The following is a 20,716-nucleotide window of genomic DNA, read 5'->3' on the forward strand; positions in this document are numbered from 1 at the left end:
GAAATAAGAGAAGAGACTAGAACTGGGAGAAAAGAACAAAAAGAGAAGAGATGGGAGAACAAATCCAGTAGGATACCTTTTGTTGCCTGAAGAGCTAATAGTAAAACGATTATAGTATAAATAGATATGACTTGACTTTCCAGTTCTACTTCTGTAATGACTTTAGTCCCAGATTTTTTACTTTGAAATGTACACATACATCACATCACAGATAGAGTTGATATTTGAAATGCTTTGGGTTGTCATTTTTAACTAAGTGAAAATAGAATGAAAAATTACTGCTGAGTAGTTGACTTGTAATTTTTTTTTTAATTAAGAGGGCACTGACCCTGAAGATCTAAAATAGGTTCTGCTTTTAAAGTTCTTATGACAGTATTGAAACTTTAGCAGAAAAATAAATAAAAACAAATTAATATTTCAATATTATGTTGCGCTGGTAAAGAGAATTTAAAGTTTTCTGTATTGCTGAACAGAGTGAATTCATGTAATGCTCAAGTATCATCTGACTAAAGCTTATTTAGTATCATCTAAATAAGCTTTAGTCAGAAGATATACTTGAGCATAATTTTTTATGAATCCTATTTAGTATTTCTTTTTCTGTCTAACCTAATTTACAGTAGTTAAAATGACTCTGAACTGTTTGAATATTTTTCTTAAACATTTCAGTTGACTTATCCTTTGAAAATGTTACTTTGCAGTGCAAAACACACCCTTTAGATTTATGGATTTGATTAATGTTTCTCAATTTTTTCTTTTGTTCTCTAGCTCATTTTTATTTTCCTGGTAGAAATATCATTGGATTTGGGGTAGCAGGGCAGATTTTTTAATAAAAATAATGATGGAGAAAGACAAAGAACAGATAAGGACATGTGATTTGACACGTAGGAGTTGGGGTGGTGTGGAATATATGGTGACAGGCTGGTATGGCTGTATCCATATAAACACAAACTTGGAAATCTCAGCATACAGAGAAAAAAACACTGTTGTTTGTGACATTTTGGTGGGCACATTTGACTAGAGTAGATGGTACTACAATATAAATATGCCATAAAGCACTTGGTGGCACTTTTGTTATGTGTCTGTTGCAAGTAACAGAATCTTGAAGAGTTCAGGATTTAGAAACAAAAATTATAATTTATAACGTTATACTTAAGATTAGTTCTGAGGAAAGATAATCTGGAAAGATTATCTGGAAAGATATTAAAGCAACAATTTCTAAAAATACATATATGGATCTCTTATCAATCAGTTCATTTTAGAGACTTTTTTCTTAAGTAATAATGTGTTAATTAATATATGGGGTAGTCTTGCATTCATTAAACATATAGAAGAAATTACTGACACCTAGTTTTAAGTGTTTATAGTGTCTCAGATTCAAAAGAGAGTTATTCACCTAAAAATAGGTTTTTGTGTTTACAATAATTTCTTACAGAATAGAATGATTTAGCAGATTTATGAGGAATACTTATCATACTGGGTTTATAAACTTTTCCTAAAATGACAATATTACATAATTTATCTTGACAGGTAGTACATAGTTTATATGTTTAAAGTGAGTCAACTTGGCAAATTAGAAATCAAGTTTTAAGTTTTACATGCCATTGTGGCAAAAGGATTTTTACATTCCTAGTTTTACATTATTTAATTGCTACTTCATCTAAAAACTGTTAATATATAATTTATATGGTAATGTAAATAAAATAGTTAAAATAAACAATTATCACAAGTCACATAAACATACATAAATATTGGAATCAAAATAGAAGGTTGAAAAATCATTGTCCCTTAATGGACAAATACAATAGGCATTGTGAGTCCTGGGGTAGATTTTGGGAAAGTGTCAGAGGAAATACATATCCCTATTATACGTATCTCTGCCATTGAATAACACATAGGCTAATGGAGTTGGATATGAAAATAAATAATTGTAATAGAAGGAAAAGTAAGTGGCAAACTATAAAGAAATGATAGACAAAATTCTTTAGGAAGGCAAAAGAGAATAATGATTTATTCTGCCCAGGGGGCAGTATAACATTTCAGCTGGGCCCAAAAGCATAAGTTAAATAAATCTAAATGAACAACAACAACAAAAAAAATGAGGATAGTCCAAGCAGAGAAGGCACCTGCATTAATAAGGCATAAAGACATAAATATATTTGGCATATTATGGTAATAGTAAATTACGGCAAGAGCATTGGATATTTGTGGAATACAATGAGGTATGAGGGAAGATAATATGTTTCCAAATATAAAAATCCAAGTCTTATCTGTGCTGTTCTATTTAATTCTTTTATACTTTCTTGAAGTAAACGTGTGTTGTCTTACTTGGAACTGGAAATGAAGTGGTCTGTATAAGTCAAACTTGATTTTTGTGGGTTATTCTGATTAAGTGTATTTGTTAACATATATAGCCAGTCTTAAATAAACAAATGATTTACTACATAGCGTTAGATTTTAGCTTAGGATATAATTTTTCTAGGACAAATAGTTAAGATGACTCAAGATAGCTGGTGATCCTAAAATAGAAGTTGATGTGTTAAACTAAACCACATGAATTATAAAAAACTAAGCAGACTTAAAAAGTAAAGCAGAGTTATAATTGTATATACTAAGTACAAAGGGAAAAGTGAGAATTATTTTGAATTGATAATGTTGAAAAAAAAGTAAAATGTTTATGATACCTTTAGAAAGTAATTAAACACTAAATTCTGAAGTAAGCCCATCATCAAGAAATGACTCAAATACTTCTTTCTCCTTAAATAAAACTTGTTTACTTGGCTGTTTTGCCAGCAAATAAACACGTTGACCTATTTTGTCAAAACTTAAGTACTTATCCTTCTAAAAACATTTATCTCTAACATACTATGTCAGTTACAGATAGAGAATTCTTTTTCTCCTTATTTTCTGTGTGAGAAGTATAGAGATAGAAATAAAGGCCACAAAGAGATATGTAAGTTGTAAGTAGGATTAGTCAGGGTTTGCTGGGCAGAAAAGCTATGAGACTGGATGAGAGATCACCAAGAGACTGAATATAAATGGAGAAGAGGTACAGTACTCACTCTGGAACTGTCCAATGGTAAGAGGTTAGAAAGAAGAGCAAGCAGCAAAGAAATAAGAAGGGACAGTGAGTTAGGTAAAAATTAGGCAAGGGAAGAGTGGTGCACCATTTCAAGTGCTGGCATTTGCCAAATTAAAAAAGAGAGAGAGAGAAACTATTTAAACAGATGATGACAATAGGAAGAGGAGGACTTTTGCAATAAGGAAAAACTCTCTTACTGTGAGATCTCTAATTGTTGCCAAGATAAGGCAGAAAAGAGGTTTTTTGTTTGTTTGTTTGTCTCTAGGTAGGGAGGAGTAAATAAGGCTAGAAAGAGCCAGGTGTTTGGGAGTAGGGTGATGAGAGAATGATCCCCCCACCCGCCCCAAGGTCAGCCAAGGGGGTGTGTTCAGGAGCAGATGCAGGCTAAGGCAGGCCAGATTTAAGGGTTTTGGAGAAGGAGAGGAATTTAAATTGGGGCCAAATCAAATTAATAAGACTTTTGTACTGATTGATCAGTGTAGACACACAGCTCAGGTCATCTTTTTTGAAGCAGAGACTGGGAATTTAGAGGGCCTGTGTCTTTCTTGTCAGAGGTAAATATTTGGGGGCCATCTATGAGTCTTAACAAAGTCATGTGGGAAGGGGAATTCTTTTCCGTAAACATACAAAGAGTAGGAAGATTTATTTAACCATGGTTTCCAGAATCACAGGGTCAAGTTCAACATTGTCAGGATAAATCAGGTAAGACCAGGACTAAAAAATGACTCTTGGTGGGGTGAGTTGGATGATTGACAAGAACAGTTCTGATTGGATGGTGCAGGCAGAAACCTGATGGGAACAGGTTAAAGATGGAATGAGGAGTTGAATGGCTAAGAGTTTGGAATGATTGTCATGATAAAAACCCCAAGGGGAAAAAAAAACTGCTGAGTAAAATATCAAGTTTCTTAAAAGTATCAAAGTGTTGATAGGATCTTAAGACAAAAATCTCAATTGTTTTCAGTCATCATTAGACCAGCAGCATCTGGGAACTTGGGAACTTGTTAGAAATGTAAATTATTAGGCACCACCTTAAGCCTACTAAATCAGAAACTCTAGGGATGGAATCATACTAAGTCTTCAAAACCTGGTGTATATTTTTGCACTTAAGTAACACCATAATTCAAATCCTAAATTTTCATCATCTAAGTGAAATCGTTTATTAAAGTAAAATATAGTTTTACCAAAGCAATAAAGTTGTGTTTAATGAAAAAAATATTTTATACTGCTTCAGTTTTTAATTTATATATATATATTTTTAAAGATTTTATTTATTTATTAATGAGAGACACAGAGACGGAGAGAGAGGCAGAGATACAGGCAGAGGGAGAAGCAGGCTCCATGCAGGGAGCCTGATGTGGGACTCGATCCTGGGTCTCCAGGATCACGCCCCGGGCTGAAGGCAATGCTAAACTGCTGAGCCACCCAGGCTGCCCCTATATTTTAATTAATTAAAAGTAAATGTAAAATTAGAAGTTCAGCTCCTTAGTCTCAGTAGTCACATATGAATTATTTGATAGCCACATGTTATTTGTGGCTATTGGACATGCAGGGCTAGAACACACATAAGTGGGGCATCTTATAGGAGATGAATGTACTGTCTTGTAAAGCTGAGCCCCTCCCTCCCTCCCCCCAAGAATTACATCACCATCTGAGGATGAGCAAGAAGCAAAGTTCTATTATAACTTCCAGAAAATTGAAGGCAAAGTTGACCATAGGAAGGTTAAGAATCACGTCCCTGAGAAACTGTAACCACAGTACCACCAGCTCTTTGCAGATTTGTAGTCCAAATACACATCACCAGGATGAATTTGTTTCATTGTCATCTCAGACTGGCAGATGAGGTACATGGCACAAGTAAATATAAAGGTTCACTAGAGGAACGCACCTTAATTCTAGGCCTCAAGGAATTTCCTCAAAGGAGCACAAATGAAGACATTGGAGCCAAATGTTTAAGCACACAAGGTAAAACACCATGAAAAAAAGAAGAAATAGCAGGCAGCAAAAAGACTTGCTAATAGCAGATACTGGAATTATCAACACAGGTTATAGAACAGTGAACTATGATAAAAGGAATAAGACCAGATCAAAATATTGTCAGGGAACAACAAAAAGAATGAATGAATGAAAATGTAACGGATTTGTAATGGACCCAAATACAATATTTAGAAATGAACATACAGTAATGAGAATTAAACACACTTCAGGGAACTACAGCTTTAAACCACAATGAGTTCTCCATACATTGTTTATTAGTTCCAAGAGGAAATGTGGTAGCTATTATAGCTATATGTCAGAGAAACTGGGCAGTAGCTGCACCAGTAAAACAAAATTACCATCATCAAGGGGCAGTGCATGACATCCTGAGAAAAAAGGACAGCATGAATCAAATCATGAGGAAATATCATACAAAACCAAATTGACAATTGACAAATATTGTATAAAGTAACTAGCCTGTTGTTTAACAAAGAGGTTGAGAAACTGTTACAGATTAGATATGTTAACCAAAAGTAATACATGATCCTGGATTAGATCCTAGACTAGAGGATAAAAATACTAGAAAGAATATACTGGGATAAATGAGTTGGAATATGAACTGTAAAGTCTTAAAAATACAGTATCAAGGGCACCTGCGTGGCTCATTGATTGTCTGCCTTTGGCTCAGGTTGTGATCCCAGAGTCCTGGGATTGAGTCCCACATAGGCTCCCCGCAGGGAGCCTGCTTCTCCCTCTGCCTATGTCTCTGCCTCCCTCTGTCTCTCATGAATAAATAAATAAAGTCTTTAAGATATATATATAGTATCAACGTTAAAATTCTTGAGTAGCTATACTCTGGTTATGTAAGAGAATATCCTTCTGCTTAAAAAATCCTAAAATGTTAGGAGGTTGTTACAATATATGGTTCAGAAAAGATAAGTGTGTATATGTTAAGAGAATGATAAATGGGAGGGGGAAAAAACCACATGAGAACTGCTGAACACCACCAAATGGCAACTATTTTAAAAACTGATAGTCCCAAGAATAGACCAAGATATGAACTACTGAAGATAACCATTTCTAACTACTATTTAGGGGATATTATATATTATTTATATAATTACACATTATTTATATACTGTTAAAAATTTACATTTATATGTTATTTTTCTTAAATTCTATAAATTTAAGTTTACATCCCCAGTGGTTCAACATGATGTATTTGCCTTACAAAATGGCAAAACACATTTTGAGCATGAAAGTTCGTGAATTCCCTAAGCAATTTAGAATAAAAGGTATATGAAAGTGAGTTAATCTTTCTTGTTTATTTTTAATTTTGAATCTGCTACAAAATAATTCATCTCTCATATTTTCCTGTCACTTCTGGTATAAATTTCTAGCATCAGATAAACCTTGATTTAATTATAAACATATTCAATCATGTAAAATGAGTTATTCTTTGGTTAGGTTTACAGAATGTATTCCTATTGAGGTTCTATGCAGAAGGACAGTTTAAATTCACAAAGCACATATTAAAAACGCTTCAAAAAAAAATAAAACATCTTCAGAAATTAAACCTCTTCTCTAAAGCCACATAGTACTTTAAAACTTATTGGAGAAATTTTTCATATTTTTTAATAATCCACCAGTTTAAGTGCAGTGATGATGTTCTATATTTGGTTATATAATCCAATTTCTTTAAATAATTTAAGATTTTTTCCATAAATTTATCACCTATATTTATTGATAGAGCGATTTTTACATTTTCTTAGATGAAGCTTTTTTTTTGAAGGCTTCGAGCTGAAATAGGTGGATTTTCTAACTAAAGTGGTTTCTTATGATAGTATCAGCAACCTGTGAGAGTGGATTGGGTAGTTACTGAGACTTTGAAAAATTTAATTCTTAAATTCTTACTACCATCCTTTTCCCTAGAATATGGAATGGTTTCTTTCTACTTGAGCTTCTAAGATTCCAGGAAATTTTATTTAGAGGTCTAGATTACTAAGCAATACTGCTCATAACACTTTATGTGATCACTAACAATGGATTCAGGTGGTATTGTTTTGTGTTTTTTGGGTGTGTGTGTGTGTTTTAAGACACAGGGTTTGATCCTAGGACCCTGGGATCATGACCTGAGCCAAAGGCAGATGCTTAACTAACTGAGCCCCTAGGTAATTTTTCTTTTTTTTTTACCCACCCAGTCATACATTGACCTGTAAGCAAAAAAAAAAAAAAAAAAAAGAAGAAGAAGAAAAGAAAAAAATGCTTTTTTAGGAGATTCTTATTTCTGTTTAAAAAACCAGTGTTATTAAAGGAATTACTACACTAGTTGACATTTGATGTTTGATTTATATAGTTATAAATAAAATTCACATTTTAAAGAAAGCCAATTTTAACAGGCTCAAAATGAAACTGCTCAAGATATTTCATTAGAAACTAAAGCCTTAAGGGCTATGGTCAAAAAAGGACACTGCTGTTTTGTGATGACAGTATTTGTTAATGCCTCCTCTGGTGCTATGTGCCCACATGGATGGTCCATAAATATAATTTGAAGTGAAAATGGTACCCGACTCTTACTGTGGTTATTTAAAAGGCGGATTTTGAATATGGACTATCAGTTTAACACCTCCTACCCCATATTAGGTGAAGCTAATTAATTTTAGCTTTCTAGAATTGTGTAACTAATAAGATCCAATTCAGGATTCAGGCAATGGCCTTTGAAAAACAACTATGTGGTCTTTTTGTCTTAGAGTCTGAAAATTTGGGGTTGGGGGTGGGGATGGGTAAATTAAGGATAGTTAGATTTTGACTATTAGACAAAAAGATAGATTTAGTTATAAGACAAAGATAAGTCAACTCTTAGAATTGTGATAGTTTTGATAGCCTTGTTTAGAAAGTTAAAGGATTTCTTTGAGGAGTACACCATTAATAGCTATTACAATTTGAACACCTTTAGAAGATACTGACATATCTTTTTTAGTAATACTGAGAATCACCATCCTATCTGTCTTGAAATTTTAAGGTAAGTTTATAGATGTTTTAATTTCTGGGATTCCATATGGTCATTTAATTTTACTTACCTACTATTCTGTGCTGCTTCATTTAACAAATGTTTATTGATGTCTACTGTGTGTCAGCTGCTATTCTAGGTACTAGTGTAACAATAGTGACAACAGAATCAAATGTTCCTGTCCCCATGAAGCTTACGTAGTAGTAGGAGACAAGTTGTAAGTATTATGGAGAAAAATAAAGAACCGAAGGAGAGTAACTGGTGTCCAGAAGGAGGGATGATTTGAAATTTTGAGTAGAAAGGAAATTCTTACTGAGAAGCTGTCATTTAAGGAAAACAACCTTAAGCAAGTGTGGAACAAAGGCAGCTATGTGGGAGAAGACCATTCTCGATGAAAGTAACAGCAAGTGCAGAGTAGAAGTATGCTGGAGGAAATAGAGGAACAAAAAGCAGCCAAGTTTAAGGACTTTAGCTTTTACTTTCAGATGCAGGATTATGAGTAGAAGAGTGACATGATGTTCCCAAAGGATCACTGTACTGTGTTGCCTAGGGACCAGGGCTTAGCATACTTTTTCTGTGAAGGATAAGATAGTAAATATTTTAGGCTTTGTGAGACATACTGTGTAGCTCTGCCTTTGCAGTATTAAAGCTGCCATAAACAGTACATTATGGATGGCTGTGGCCATGTTCCAGTAAAACTTACAAAAACAGGTGATGGGCTAAATGTAACCTTTGGGTTATAATTTGCCAACCCCTGAGATTGACCATAATAAATAAACCCAAGGACAAAAACAGGTTGACAGGAAGCTTTTTCAGTAATCCAAGAGAGAGCCTGTGATGATGATGCAAGTGGCAAGAAGTGGTCAGATGCTGTTGTATTTTGAAGGTAGAACCAGTAGGATTTTCTGAGAAATCTAGTTATAGGCTAGGAGAGAAAAAGGGGTCAGGAATGATGCCTCTGTTTTGTTTTTTTTTTTTTTTTTTTAGCATTTTAATTAGAAAATGTTACTTAATATTTTGTATTCTACTTATTAGATAATATCTAGAATAGTTGTCTTTGAAAACTGCTTGCAGCTATTAAGGTTATACTTTTTTTCTTTGAGCCTGTTTGACTTTGTTTTGTTCCTGGTATTCCTTATTAAATAGAAAACTAGTAAGATAACCTATTAACTTCTCGGTCTCACTGTTGGTCATTGCACATTTTCTCATTAGATTTCCCCTACAGTTGAGAGCAAGTGTGGTCATGTGGTATGTGGGGTTAGGGCATTAAACTCATGGTCAAGAAAGCAAGCAAAATAAAGATGTTAGCCTGTTAGCTGTTTATTGGTAGCTTTATAAGACTAATCAATATAAGTGAAAATAATATACAGAGCCTACCTTATTTTGGTAATGTTTATTAAAATGTTTAAAATGACTAGTTCTTGATGAAGACAGTATAAACTACTAGATAAAGCCTTTGAACTATACTTACTGACTTCACTATTTCTCACACTACCACCATTCTTCAAAGCACACTTAACCTTCATTCACTCTTCCTCCACACCCAGGCAGCTGCTAAGGGATGCAGCTTGTTGCCAGAATGACCCTCACATCTCACATGAATTGTACCTTTTAACTAGTGCTCCAGTCTAATCTACACTGCACAGTGCTGTTAGCTTAATTGTTCTGAAGCAGTGATTATCAAACTTATATATGCATCTGAGTTTCTAGAAGGCTTGTTAAACACCAATGGCAAATTTTTGATTCAGTAAATCTGAGGTGGGAGAATTTTCCGAGGGTTCTGGTCTGGGAGCCACACTGTAGAAACCACTGATCTAAAGTAAGTACTCTGATAATGCCATTTCCCCCAATAGAAACCTTAAGTGCTTCTCCGCCTCATCATCTGACAGATTCAATCTAGGATTGAAGGACTACCTCTATTTTAACCCATCCTACAGCTATGTAGCTTTTTTTCATACATTTTCTGAACATCGCCATCTTTTCCACCTTTGCTTTTCAACTATTTGTTCTTGAAATATCACAACTAGTTTCTATGCCACCCTGCCTGTTTTCATTGCTGAGTCCTATGATGTTTATTTCAAACCTAACCATTTTTTTTGAGCCTCTAAACATGAGCAGTCTCTTTTTATCCATTGAATTCCCATATCATTTACATTTTATGACTACCTTACTCTGTCTTAATTTATGGTCATTTATATATATTATCTCTGTTTTAGTTTTTTAAATTTTCTTAATCTCTGTGCCCAACGTAGTACTCAAACTCATAACCCTTAGATCAAGAGTTGCATGCTCTACTGACTGAGCCACCCAGGCACCCCTGTTCTCTTATAGGAATGTAAGCTCCTTGAGGATAAGAAAATATTATCTAAGTGTATTTTTCTATCTTCCTCAAAATAACAATCTAGAATTAAACCAGTTTTTTATTTGTTATTTTTCTTTGTCATTTTAAAAATGTTATTTAAGTATCATAAAATATTAGTTTAGCTAGCATCTTCTAGCCTTTTTTTTTTAAGATTTTATTTATTTATTCACGAGAAACACAGAGGGAGAGAGAGAGAGAGAGGCTAAAGGCGGCACTAAACCACTGAGCCACTGGGGCTGCCCATTCTAGCTTCTTTCTTATTTAATCTGTTGGATGAAATCCATTGTACCTTCTAAGTCCCTGTTGACTTCTTTTTCTTATTTAGATCAATTGTTTTCTGATTCTGCTGCTTATCAGTAATGTTATTATTTCTGTTCATTGGACTTTAGATGCATTATAAGCCATATCTTTTTTCTTGATTTCCTCTCCCAACCCCTTAGTTTTTCTTGAGTTTAAAAAAAAAAAAATGCCTTGTATTTTCACATCTGAAAATGACTTATATGTCCAAAAAGTATCTCAGTTTATATAATTGATGGGTAATTTGGTTGCACTTAGAAATCCACATAAGAAATCATTTCTTTTAGAATTTTAAAGGCATTGTGTCATCTTCTTTCATTTTTTAACTGGTCACATCTTTCGTTTTTTAACTGGTGAGAAATCTCATGCCGTCTACTACTTTTGTTTTTTTGTTTTGTTTTGTTTTGTTTTGAAATTTAGTTATGGACTTACTTTATTTTTTTTTTTGCAAATTTATTTTTTATTGGTGTTCAATTTGCCAACATATAGAATAACACCCAGTGCTCATCCCATCAAGTGCCCCCCGCAGTGCCTGTCACCCAGTCGCTCCCACCCCCCTCCCACTTCCCCTTCCCCCACCCCTAGTTCGTTTCTGCTACTTCTTTTGAAGCTAACTTGGTAAGTTCTCTTTTCTCCATTCTCTCTTGGGGAGCTCATCTTCATTAGTTGCTGGATATCTTCAGTTCATCATCTATCTCATCCATATTTCATATTCTATGCCTACCGTTTTATTCTGGATACTTGAGTGTTTGTTCAGCTTTATCTTCAAACCATATCCTAAAATTTTTATTTCATATAACAAAGTCATAACTTTCCTCAAGTACTTATTCTGATCTTTTTCAAGCATCCTTGTTTTATGGATGTAAAATCTTATTCAATACCTGAAGGTACTAAACATTTTTCTTAATGGTTTCCTTTAAATAAAATTACAATTCTGTTTATCTTGGAACAATTCTGTTTATCGTGTCCTTTCTCCTTCATGCTGATAGTTTCTGTATATATCTGATGTATTCATATTTATGCTAATTTACATTAAGTATCAGGAACTAGGAAGCCTCATCATGGGAACTCTGTGACTGAGGTTTCTAGTTATCCTTAAATTATATTTTAAAATAAATGGGAGGGAAACTAGTTGTTTTATTGGAAACCTTTTAAGTGTGGCTTTTCATCTTCCAGGTTATTGTTGATTTTCATCACCTGATGGCTTACTTCCCATTCTGTTTGCTGTTAAGAGATTGCCGCTGGTTTTATTCCTATACTCTAACTTTTAATGAGGTCCTGAGAAGGAAAGAAACAAATGACTGTGCCCAGTCTGTCATCTTGAACCAAAAAGCTTTGTTCTCAACAGATTGAAATAGTTCTTCATGCTTAAGTACTGTAAATTTATAATCTTTTACTTGACAAGTAACAAGTTTGTGAATTGATAGCTTTATTTGATTTAAATCTACCTACCTTTCAAATGCTCCTATACCTTGGTCTTTAGTGTCTATATTGGGCTTCAGATAACTGACCGAACAGAGAAGAGACTAATATATTAGCCAGCTGTGAGTTTATTAATTTATCATAGGAAATATAACTATTAAAGAAACTAGAGACTCAGGGTTAGTGAATTCTCACCGCAGAGAAAGAATGTGTTTTGAAAACCAAATTTATAGTCACAGTTTCTAGGTAGGCATAGAATCATAAAGAAGGCCTCATTGATCTTATTGGCTGGTATCATCTAGCTGAGATAGCCTGATATATTGTGTCATCCATTGTCAAGTGAGGTTGCCATGCAGACCAGAAAATTAGGTATTGACTACAGCATCATTTTTCCTGGGTTTTGCTTGCAATCCAGAAAGTCTCTTGATGTCAGAGTTCTTTTTCTAGGTGACATTTTGACTCTGTTGATAAAAGTTCAACTAAGAATACTAAAGTTAATTAGGTGTAAGCTTTCTGAGTTCTCTGGAATCTATGCCAAAGCCAACCTAGGTAATTTTGTGAAACTTAACCTCTTGTATAGAGATTCTTGCTCAAGGTTGCTAACTCCTAAAACAGTCTTTTTTTTTTTTAAAATCACATGTAGATTTCTAAATTTAATTTTCAGAAGATCAGTCTATCAAAAAAAAAAAAAAAAAGATCAGACTGTCCTGTCACTATATATCACAAGCAGATACTATTTCATTGTCACTTAGAAAGAAACTGATATCCAGAAGTTAGATGACTCACCCCAGAATCTCACAGTATATGTGGCATACTCAAGAACCAAATCTCACTTTTCTATCTCTACCTTTAATATTTTCTACTATACTCATTACACTATTACTATTTTATGAAAAAAATATAATGGAAAATGGTTGTTCTTTCTGTTTTATATTTGACTGTCTTTGGGCAATTAAGACTAGTAGACAGTAAATCTTAATTAATTTAGAATTTACTAATGAGTTTGTGATTATTTCAACAGATTATATGCTAATGCTTATCTCTGTGACTCCCATTTTATAAATTTTATATGGCCAGTGAGTAATATAGTGATATTAGGAACATTCTTTCTTGGAACACTACATATTTTAGCACCTTTGTAATACCTTACATTTTTAAAAGTATAATCAAAGCTCAACAGAAGTTATCATTTGTTCTTAAAAATAATCACTGTAGAATTCATTCTTTTTTTTTTTTTAAGATTTTATTTATTTGAGAGAGAGCATGAGCGAGAGACAGCACACGCAGGGGAAGGGGTAGAGAGAGAGGGAGAAGCAGAGTAACCACTGAGCAGGGAGCTCCCCATGCAGGGCTCAATCCCAGCACCCTGAGCTGAAGGCAAATGCTTAAACCAACTGTGCCACCTAAGCACCCCTGTAAAACTTATTGTTTAGTGTAAAACATCTGACAAGCGGTATCTTTATTAACCTGATACAGTTTGTGTATTCATAAAATATAATAAAACTACTTCCTTTAGAATTTCTGTACTTCTTTATGTTTACCAGTTCTTTCCCTTTTGACTAGCCCCCCAGTGAAATTTAACAAAACATTGATTTAACTGAATGCCATTTGTTCAATTTTAAGAAATATAGAACTTTGATTTTTATTATGTATTTTAATTTTTTTCTGCCCCTTTTTATTTGGATGTGTGTTGTAAGTATATCAAAATGTTTTACGCGTGTATATTTCATATGCTGTAAGTCCATTTGACACTAAAACAGTGATTAACTGGAATTATACCTCTAAAATCTTTCAGTCTAACCTTTTTTTTTCCATTCTAACAGCTCACATTTTCACTTGGATTGTCTTCTGCCTGAGTGAACTTCCATCAACTCTCAGTCCCTTCTGCTAGTCTATAGCCACTCATGTTATTCTTTCTTAAAATCATTTAATAATTCCTAATCCTATCACAATAAAATCGAGCTCCTTAGTCTGTATATAGTTAAGATTCATATGTCTATTTTAAATATTCAATATTTAAATATTCAAGACCCTAATCAGAAATCAAAGTTAGCATAATCTTGGATAGCCATGAGAAATGAAGTGGCATTCTAAATAGTCCAGTCTTCTGCTAGTTTTTTGTCACTAGCCAAACAAAATATTCACTTCAAAGTTCATTCTCCATGATGCAGGAGTTTTCTCATAGGCCTTCTTTATATATGCATATGTAATATAAGGATTCGTTTTATAAATAAAGTACAATTATAGAGTGTAATTAATTCTAAGTTGATTTCAGGTGAAGGTATAACATGATGACTTAATTGTAGCTTAAATCAACACTAAATGTTTTAAAAATATATTCAAAATAGATGGTGTGATTTATCATAGCTAATAACCAAAGTTATCTTAGTGGTAGTCAGCATACCTTAACGATGATATAACAAATAATCTAAGAGGAAACAAGAAGAATGGAATATAAAATTTATCAGGTATATTTTTAAAGGTTGCTGTTACGTGAAAACAGATTTAATTGTACTTTCTGTTATTTATTAGATGATAAGTGAGAAGAGATAGAGGAAGGGTAGTAGTGTCAGTATTCAAAAGTCTTTTGATTTTATTCATATGCTCCCAATGCCCTTTCTTGGCTCTTTTAATTTTGATCTTTTTTGTACAGCCACTTTGTTGTCAGAAATTTTTTTATCTTAACCCCTACTTTAATTTTTCATTGTTAATAGTACTCTTTAGTTTAATTAGAACTTTTGTATGTCCTTTTGAGGTACAACAGTCAGAAGTTTCCTGAACACTTTTGATTTTAGAACACAACCCTTAAATGAAATATCCAGCAATTTAAATTTGCTTTGAAGTTTGAACCAAGTTCAAAATACTTAATTATAATTTTTTAGATAACTAGAAAGACCTCTATAGATCTCCTAGGTATCGTGAGTCAGGTAAACATCTAGAAAATGGCAGATGGTCAGGAGAAAAGCCTCCTCTGTTTATTCAGTGTGGAATCATCACTTGAATATAAAAATATCTGTAGTCATATACCACTTTATATAAATGTAAACATAATAATGCATACATATAAAGATAGCTAGAAAGAGTTGTTACATACTCATTGTGTATATGGATTTGTAGTGTAGTGTAGATTTGTGTCAAATCTGCAACCTTTGAAAATGGTGGTAAGCATGTAAAATAATGTGATAGGAAAAATATTTAAGGTATATTTTTTGTGGTGGGCAAAATCATCAGTGGGTATAGGCCAATTTAAAATGTCACTGAATGGATTATTAGACCTCTGTGGAAAAATGATTTGATCTGACTTGCTTCTGCAGCTCAGCTTCTGTCTTATAATCCCTGTTCTGGCCCTGAAATTTCTAATTCAGTGAATTTTTGACTCCCAAAGAATCTTTAAGTATACCCTTATAAGGGTAAGGTGAAGCTCATGTAATACGTAAGCTATGGAACATACTGCTCTTGTTTTTAAAATAATTATGAACAGGCATTTTTTGCATAAATCCTAATCTGTCCCTCTCTTCATTTTTAAAACATCAAATTGATTATTTTTATTTAATTAAAGGTATATTACTGTTTAGGAGACAGCATATTACTGAATTATACAGGTTCAAATCTCACCAAATCCCTTTGTATCTGTATTTGTAACTGAACCAATCAATGTGAGTTTGCTCCTAGGTGAGTCACAAACTGCACCAGGTTGAATGGTCATACCAAGACTTTTATTTCTGGCAAAGAAGGAGATCATGAGGAATGGCTTCCAAAGCTGTGATTCCCCAAGAGAGGGTGAATGAGTACCTTTATTTTTAGGGTTAGGATGAATAAATAGTTAGATAGGGGGATCCCTGGGTGGCGCAGCGGTTTAGTGCCTGCCTTTGGCCCAGGGCGCGATCCTGGAGACCCGGGATCAAATCCCACATCGGGCTCCTGGTGCATGGAGCCTGCTTCTCCCTCTGCCTATATCTCTGCCTCTCTCTCTCTCTCTCTCTCTCTCTCTCTCTGTCTCTCTGTGTGTGAATATCATAAATAAAAAAAATTTTTTTTTAAAAAGGTTTAATAGATAGGGAAGCCTTTTCATCCTGTGTAAAAATGAGCATAAGGTCATGCATGCACCTTAGAAAGCATGTCTATACGTACGTAATATGTTATATAAGTGAGGCTATGGCTCCTCTTGGGGCAGAGACTTTAGTATTATAATGAGGTAAAGGTAATTGTTGGTCACTCCAGTGGTCACTCCTTGGTCCATCTGGACAGGCACAAGTTAGTGTTTTAGCTCAAATGGCTTGGGTGGTCTGGGCAGCAGGAGGTCTTGTTAGGGCAGTTGCCATCCCCTGAATGGTAGTTTCCAGTTTCATTTGCCTGAGTTAAGAGGTAGCCCGAAAGAAGAGTTTAAGGAAAAATGCAAGATAGGGATTAGTGAATACAGACGTTGGGGTCTCGCTGGTGACACTTTATAGGGACAGTAAAATAATGAACATAGACACAGTAGTCATGATACTAATACCTAAGCAATTATTTTCTTTACTACTATTGCTTTACTACTTTTAAAATCTTAATATTTGTTTTCCTCAAGACCACTTCAACAGCTCTTGAGAACTATGTTCTTTTTTTTTTTAATTTTTATTTATTTATGATAGTCACAGAGAGAGAGAGAGAGAGAGAGAGAGAGAGAGGCAGAGACACAGGCAGAGGGAGAAGCAGGCTCCATGCACCGGAAGCCTGATGTGGGATTCGATCCCGGGTCTCCAGGATCGCGCCCTGAGCCAAAGGCAGGCGCCAAACCGCTGCGCCACCCAGGGATCCCCGAGAACTATGTTCTTATCATGGATTCAGCTATACTTCTACACTTTTCATAGAGATTTTGATATACCTCATCTGATCTTTAGAATGACCCTATAAAGAAATACGGTGATATCTCCATTTGACAAGCGCAGAGTCTGAACAGTTCAGATTTTCCCATTCACGTGGCAAAGAAGTGGCCAAATGATATTTGACACTAAGTTGTCAGAGACTAGAGTCTGGGCTCTTCCTTCACCATACTGGACATTTAGTTATACTTTCATTTTTAAGACATACGCAAGTGTCTTGTTTTGACATCATTGGAATCTTGTCAGATTTAAGTTAAATTAGAATTGTGTTTAGCAATTCCATTTTAAAATAAAATACCCCTTTAAAAATATTTAGCTTATTTTGGCAGTTACATTGAATATGAATGCCAGGTATACTGATGGATATTTGAAATACTCAGGCTTATCTAATGAAAAAAGTGTCAAATTGAATACAAGCATAACTTGTTTTATTGTGCTTCACTTTATTGCACTTTGCAGATACTACATTGTTTATAAATTGAAGGTTTGCAGCAGCCCTGCATGAGCAAGTCTGTTGGTACCATTTTACAACAGCATTTGTTCAGTTTATGTCTCTTTGACACATTTAAATTCTCATAAAATTTCCAACTTTTTCATTTTATCTGTTACAGTGATCTGTGATCAGTGATTGTGAGTTGCTGAAAGTTCAGGTTATGGTTAGATTTTAGCAATAAAGTATTTTTTCAGTAAGATATGCATTATTTATTTAGACATAATGTTTTTGCACATTTAACTATTAATTAATAATTATAATTAATAATAAATAATTTTTAATAAAAATTTCATTTGATTCGCTTTTACTGCAATATTTTATTGCAGTATTCACTTTTTTGAGGTGGTCTGGAACCTAACCTGCAGTATCTCCAAGGTATGCCTGTAGTTATATTACTTTGAAGCGAATTCTATAATAGAGGAGAGTAAAATATTGAGGAGCAGAGTGAATGACTAATGACTTTCCTGTCTAGGTTTCTCTGCTAGACTGAACTCAGAGTACGGTGTCTAGCTATAATTTTGGGCACGAGTAACCATAGGAGAGTAGAGAAACATTTGTTCAGCCACTACTGCTTGAATCCTTTTTGTTTTTTGTTAGGAAGCTTTGAATATTCCTTCTAGACTTTTCTATTGAGAAAGAGAGCAAAAAATATGTAGGAGGACTGTGAAGGTATGAGGATCAATAGATCATCATTAGATTGGTGATCTCTGCTTGTGAAAGGAAGATACTGCCTCTTTATTAAACTGCATGCTTTTCTGCCAGAAGAAAAAAAATGCTTTGTCCAATTGCTATTGAGTAATTCAGAAGTAAATGTTGAAGTACAGTGGAAGGGATTAGAGTAGATAAGATTTAGATTACCTGTTTATTTACATGACCTATTTAAAACTTTATATGACAAGTGTTATATATGCATAAAGTATAACCTAAAGCCTGCTTTTCCGAAAACCATGTGATAGACTCCCCAAGATAAAGTGTTTTAGAACCTTTGTGTAAAAAACTGGGTTACAAAAAAAAAAAAACTGGGTTACAGATTTCTCAACTCAACTTTATGTTTTAAGAGAAAATAGTATTTATTGACACTAGAAGAGAGTTCATAAAATTAGAAATCAACAGTGTATTTTCTTAATCAGCAATAGGATGTGATATTTGTCTCCTAGTTGCATGTGGAATTTCTTGCTGTTGTCAATTTTGGTTAAAATATGCAGAAATCATAATCTGTTTTGTAATTAATTGACTAAAAAGAAGTTGCCTTATAAGATTAAGGAAAGATTTTTTTCTGTAGCGAAAAAAAAAAAAGGCCTTCTGAAATTTGGAAGGTTAAATCCTCTATTAGCTTCAGAGTATATAATTTTTCAATGAAGCCTAAGCTGCCTCGGGCCTTTCTGAATGGTATCAATAAACAAATATTTCCTCAGATACTATTTCTTAAACATATCTATTTAAAGGACTTTGTAACCTAATGGAAATAACGTATTTGCACGAAAATAGTATGGAGTCTAACACAGATGTTAAATATTAAATAACAGTCTGCCACTTTCTCTTTAAAGGTTACTTTCTTTTCTTTTCTTTTTTTTGAAAGAGAAAAATATACAATTGATTGATTTTTGGTGTATGATTTATTTTTAATTCAAGCATAAGTACTAATCTAAAATTCAAATGATAAGCATATCAGTAAATGACATATTTGTATTTCTTTCTCAATAGCAGTCTTAAAAAAGTAAATCTCAGAACACCTCTCAAAGTTGAGCTGTCCTGAGAATTAGATTTTTAGAAAAGTACAACTTAATTATGATCACACCTGATTACTTTGTTCATTTTCTCGTATATTCATCATATCTTCTTTAACAACACATAAAATAAAACTTTGTTTTGGTTAGGGCATATCTGGCACTCCAGATTAAAATGCTTCTTCTCTTTCAAGTAAATGGAACTATCCAATAAAATTTTTCTTATACCTAAAAGCCAGGATTACATAGGTGTCATTTATTTTTTTTGAAATGTCATATTATTTGGTAATTTAACACTATATTAAGGGTACTGAAGGAGTGGGCTTTAGAGAAAGATCTAGATTCAATTTTCTCTCTAACACCTATTGACTATATGACCTTGATCTTTAGTTTTGGTTAATAATCTTTTAGATAAAGTTTTAATAGTCCATTTCATGAAAGAAACTTTCACTATTATCCTTTATTTGCTTTTATAGATCAGTGTACTGTTACGCGCACATATCTGTTCCTTCACAAGTTCTGGTTCTTTAGTGCTGCATACTATTTTGGGAACTGGGCCTTTCTTGGGGTAAGTAGTACAGGTATACTAGGGATGATCTGAACCTCATTTGCCCATTTGTATCACAGTGGATTTTAAATTCACTGTGCATTTTAAATTCAATACTTTCTGAATGACTTTAAATTTAAGAAATAACATGTAGCTTATTTAAATTTACAGGTATTCTTGATTGGATTAATTATATCCTGTTGTAAAGGGAAGAAATCTGTCATTGAAGGAGTTGATGAAGATGATTCAGACATAAGTGATGATGAGCCCTCTGTCTATTCTGTTTGACGGCCCCTCTCTTAGGGGTTTTATAAGGCTGATTGAATGTCTATTATGCATTTTTAAAGTGTTAAACTAACATTAGGATAAACTGACTAGCTTTCATCAAAAATGGGAGCATGGCTATTAAAAAAACTATATTTTTTATGTTATCCGAAGTAACATTATTGTATCATAGATTAACATTTAAAATTGCTATAATAATTCTATGTAAATATAAAACCATGGACTTTGTGAGAGAATGTTTTGTGGAAATTTTTTTCTCTAGTGTATAATAGTGTTGAATTGATTAAAAATCTTCCAGAATTCATATTCCCTTTTGTCACTTTTTAAAAACATAATAAATCAGTTGTATCTGTGCCTTTGGGTTTCTAGAGTAATGTGGAATTCCAAAGTGTCTATATCTGATTGTCTAAAAATAATACAAGATAGCCGATAAATAAATGTTACTCCTCTATGCAACTTGTTTTCTATTTTCTGCATTATATCATTAGTGCCATTCAAATATATTTCATGAGCAGATTTCAAGCTACTTGGTGCTATAAGACCACAGCATTCCAAGATGTGTTGTATTGTTCAGATATTACTCCATTAGATATATTATCACCTCTTTAGTATTTAAGCCTTACACATTGTTGTAGGTGGCTAACCTCAAAATTTGCCT

At 33.5% G+C, this 20,716-nt stretch overlaps 1 protein-coding gene across 1 annotated transcript in view; it reads left to right on the plus strand.

The window, feature by feature from the left end:
• Positions 1-20,412, plus strand: part of LMBRD1 (LMBR1 domain containing 1) — a 110,778-nt gene extending 90,366 nt beyond the window's left edge. Inside the window, exons 15-16 of the mRNA XM_041761492.1 lie at positions 19,703-19,794; positions 19,945-20,412. Of these exons, the coding sequence (XP_041617426.1) occupies positions 19,703-19,794; positions 19,945-20,061 (209 nt within the window). The 3' untranslated portion in view covers positions 20,062-20,412. The remainder of the gene's footprint in view (positions 1-19,702; positions 19,795-19,944) is intronic.
• The last annotated feature ends 304 nt before the right edge of the window (positions 20,413-20,716 follow it).

The sequence above is a fragment of the Vulpes lagopus genome, chromosome 1 (genome assembly GCF_018345385.1).
Source record: "Vulpes lagopus strain Blue_001 chromosome 1, ASM1834538v1, whole genome shotgun sequence".
NCBI lineage: Eukaryota > Metazoa > Chordata > Mammalia > Carnivora > Canidae > Vulpes > Vulpes lagopus.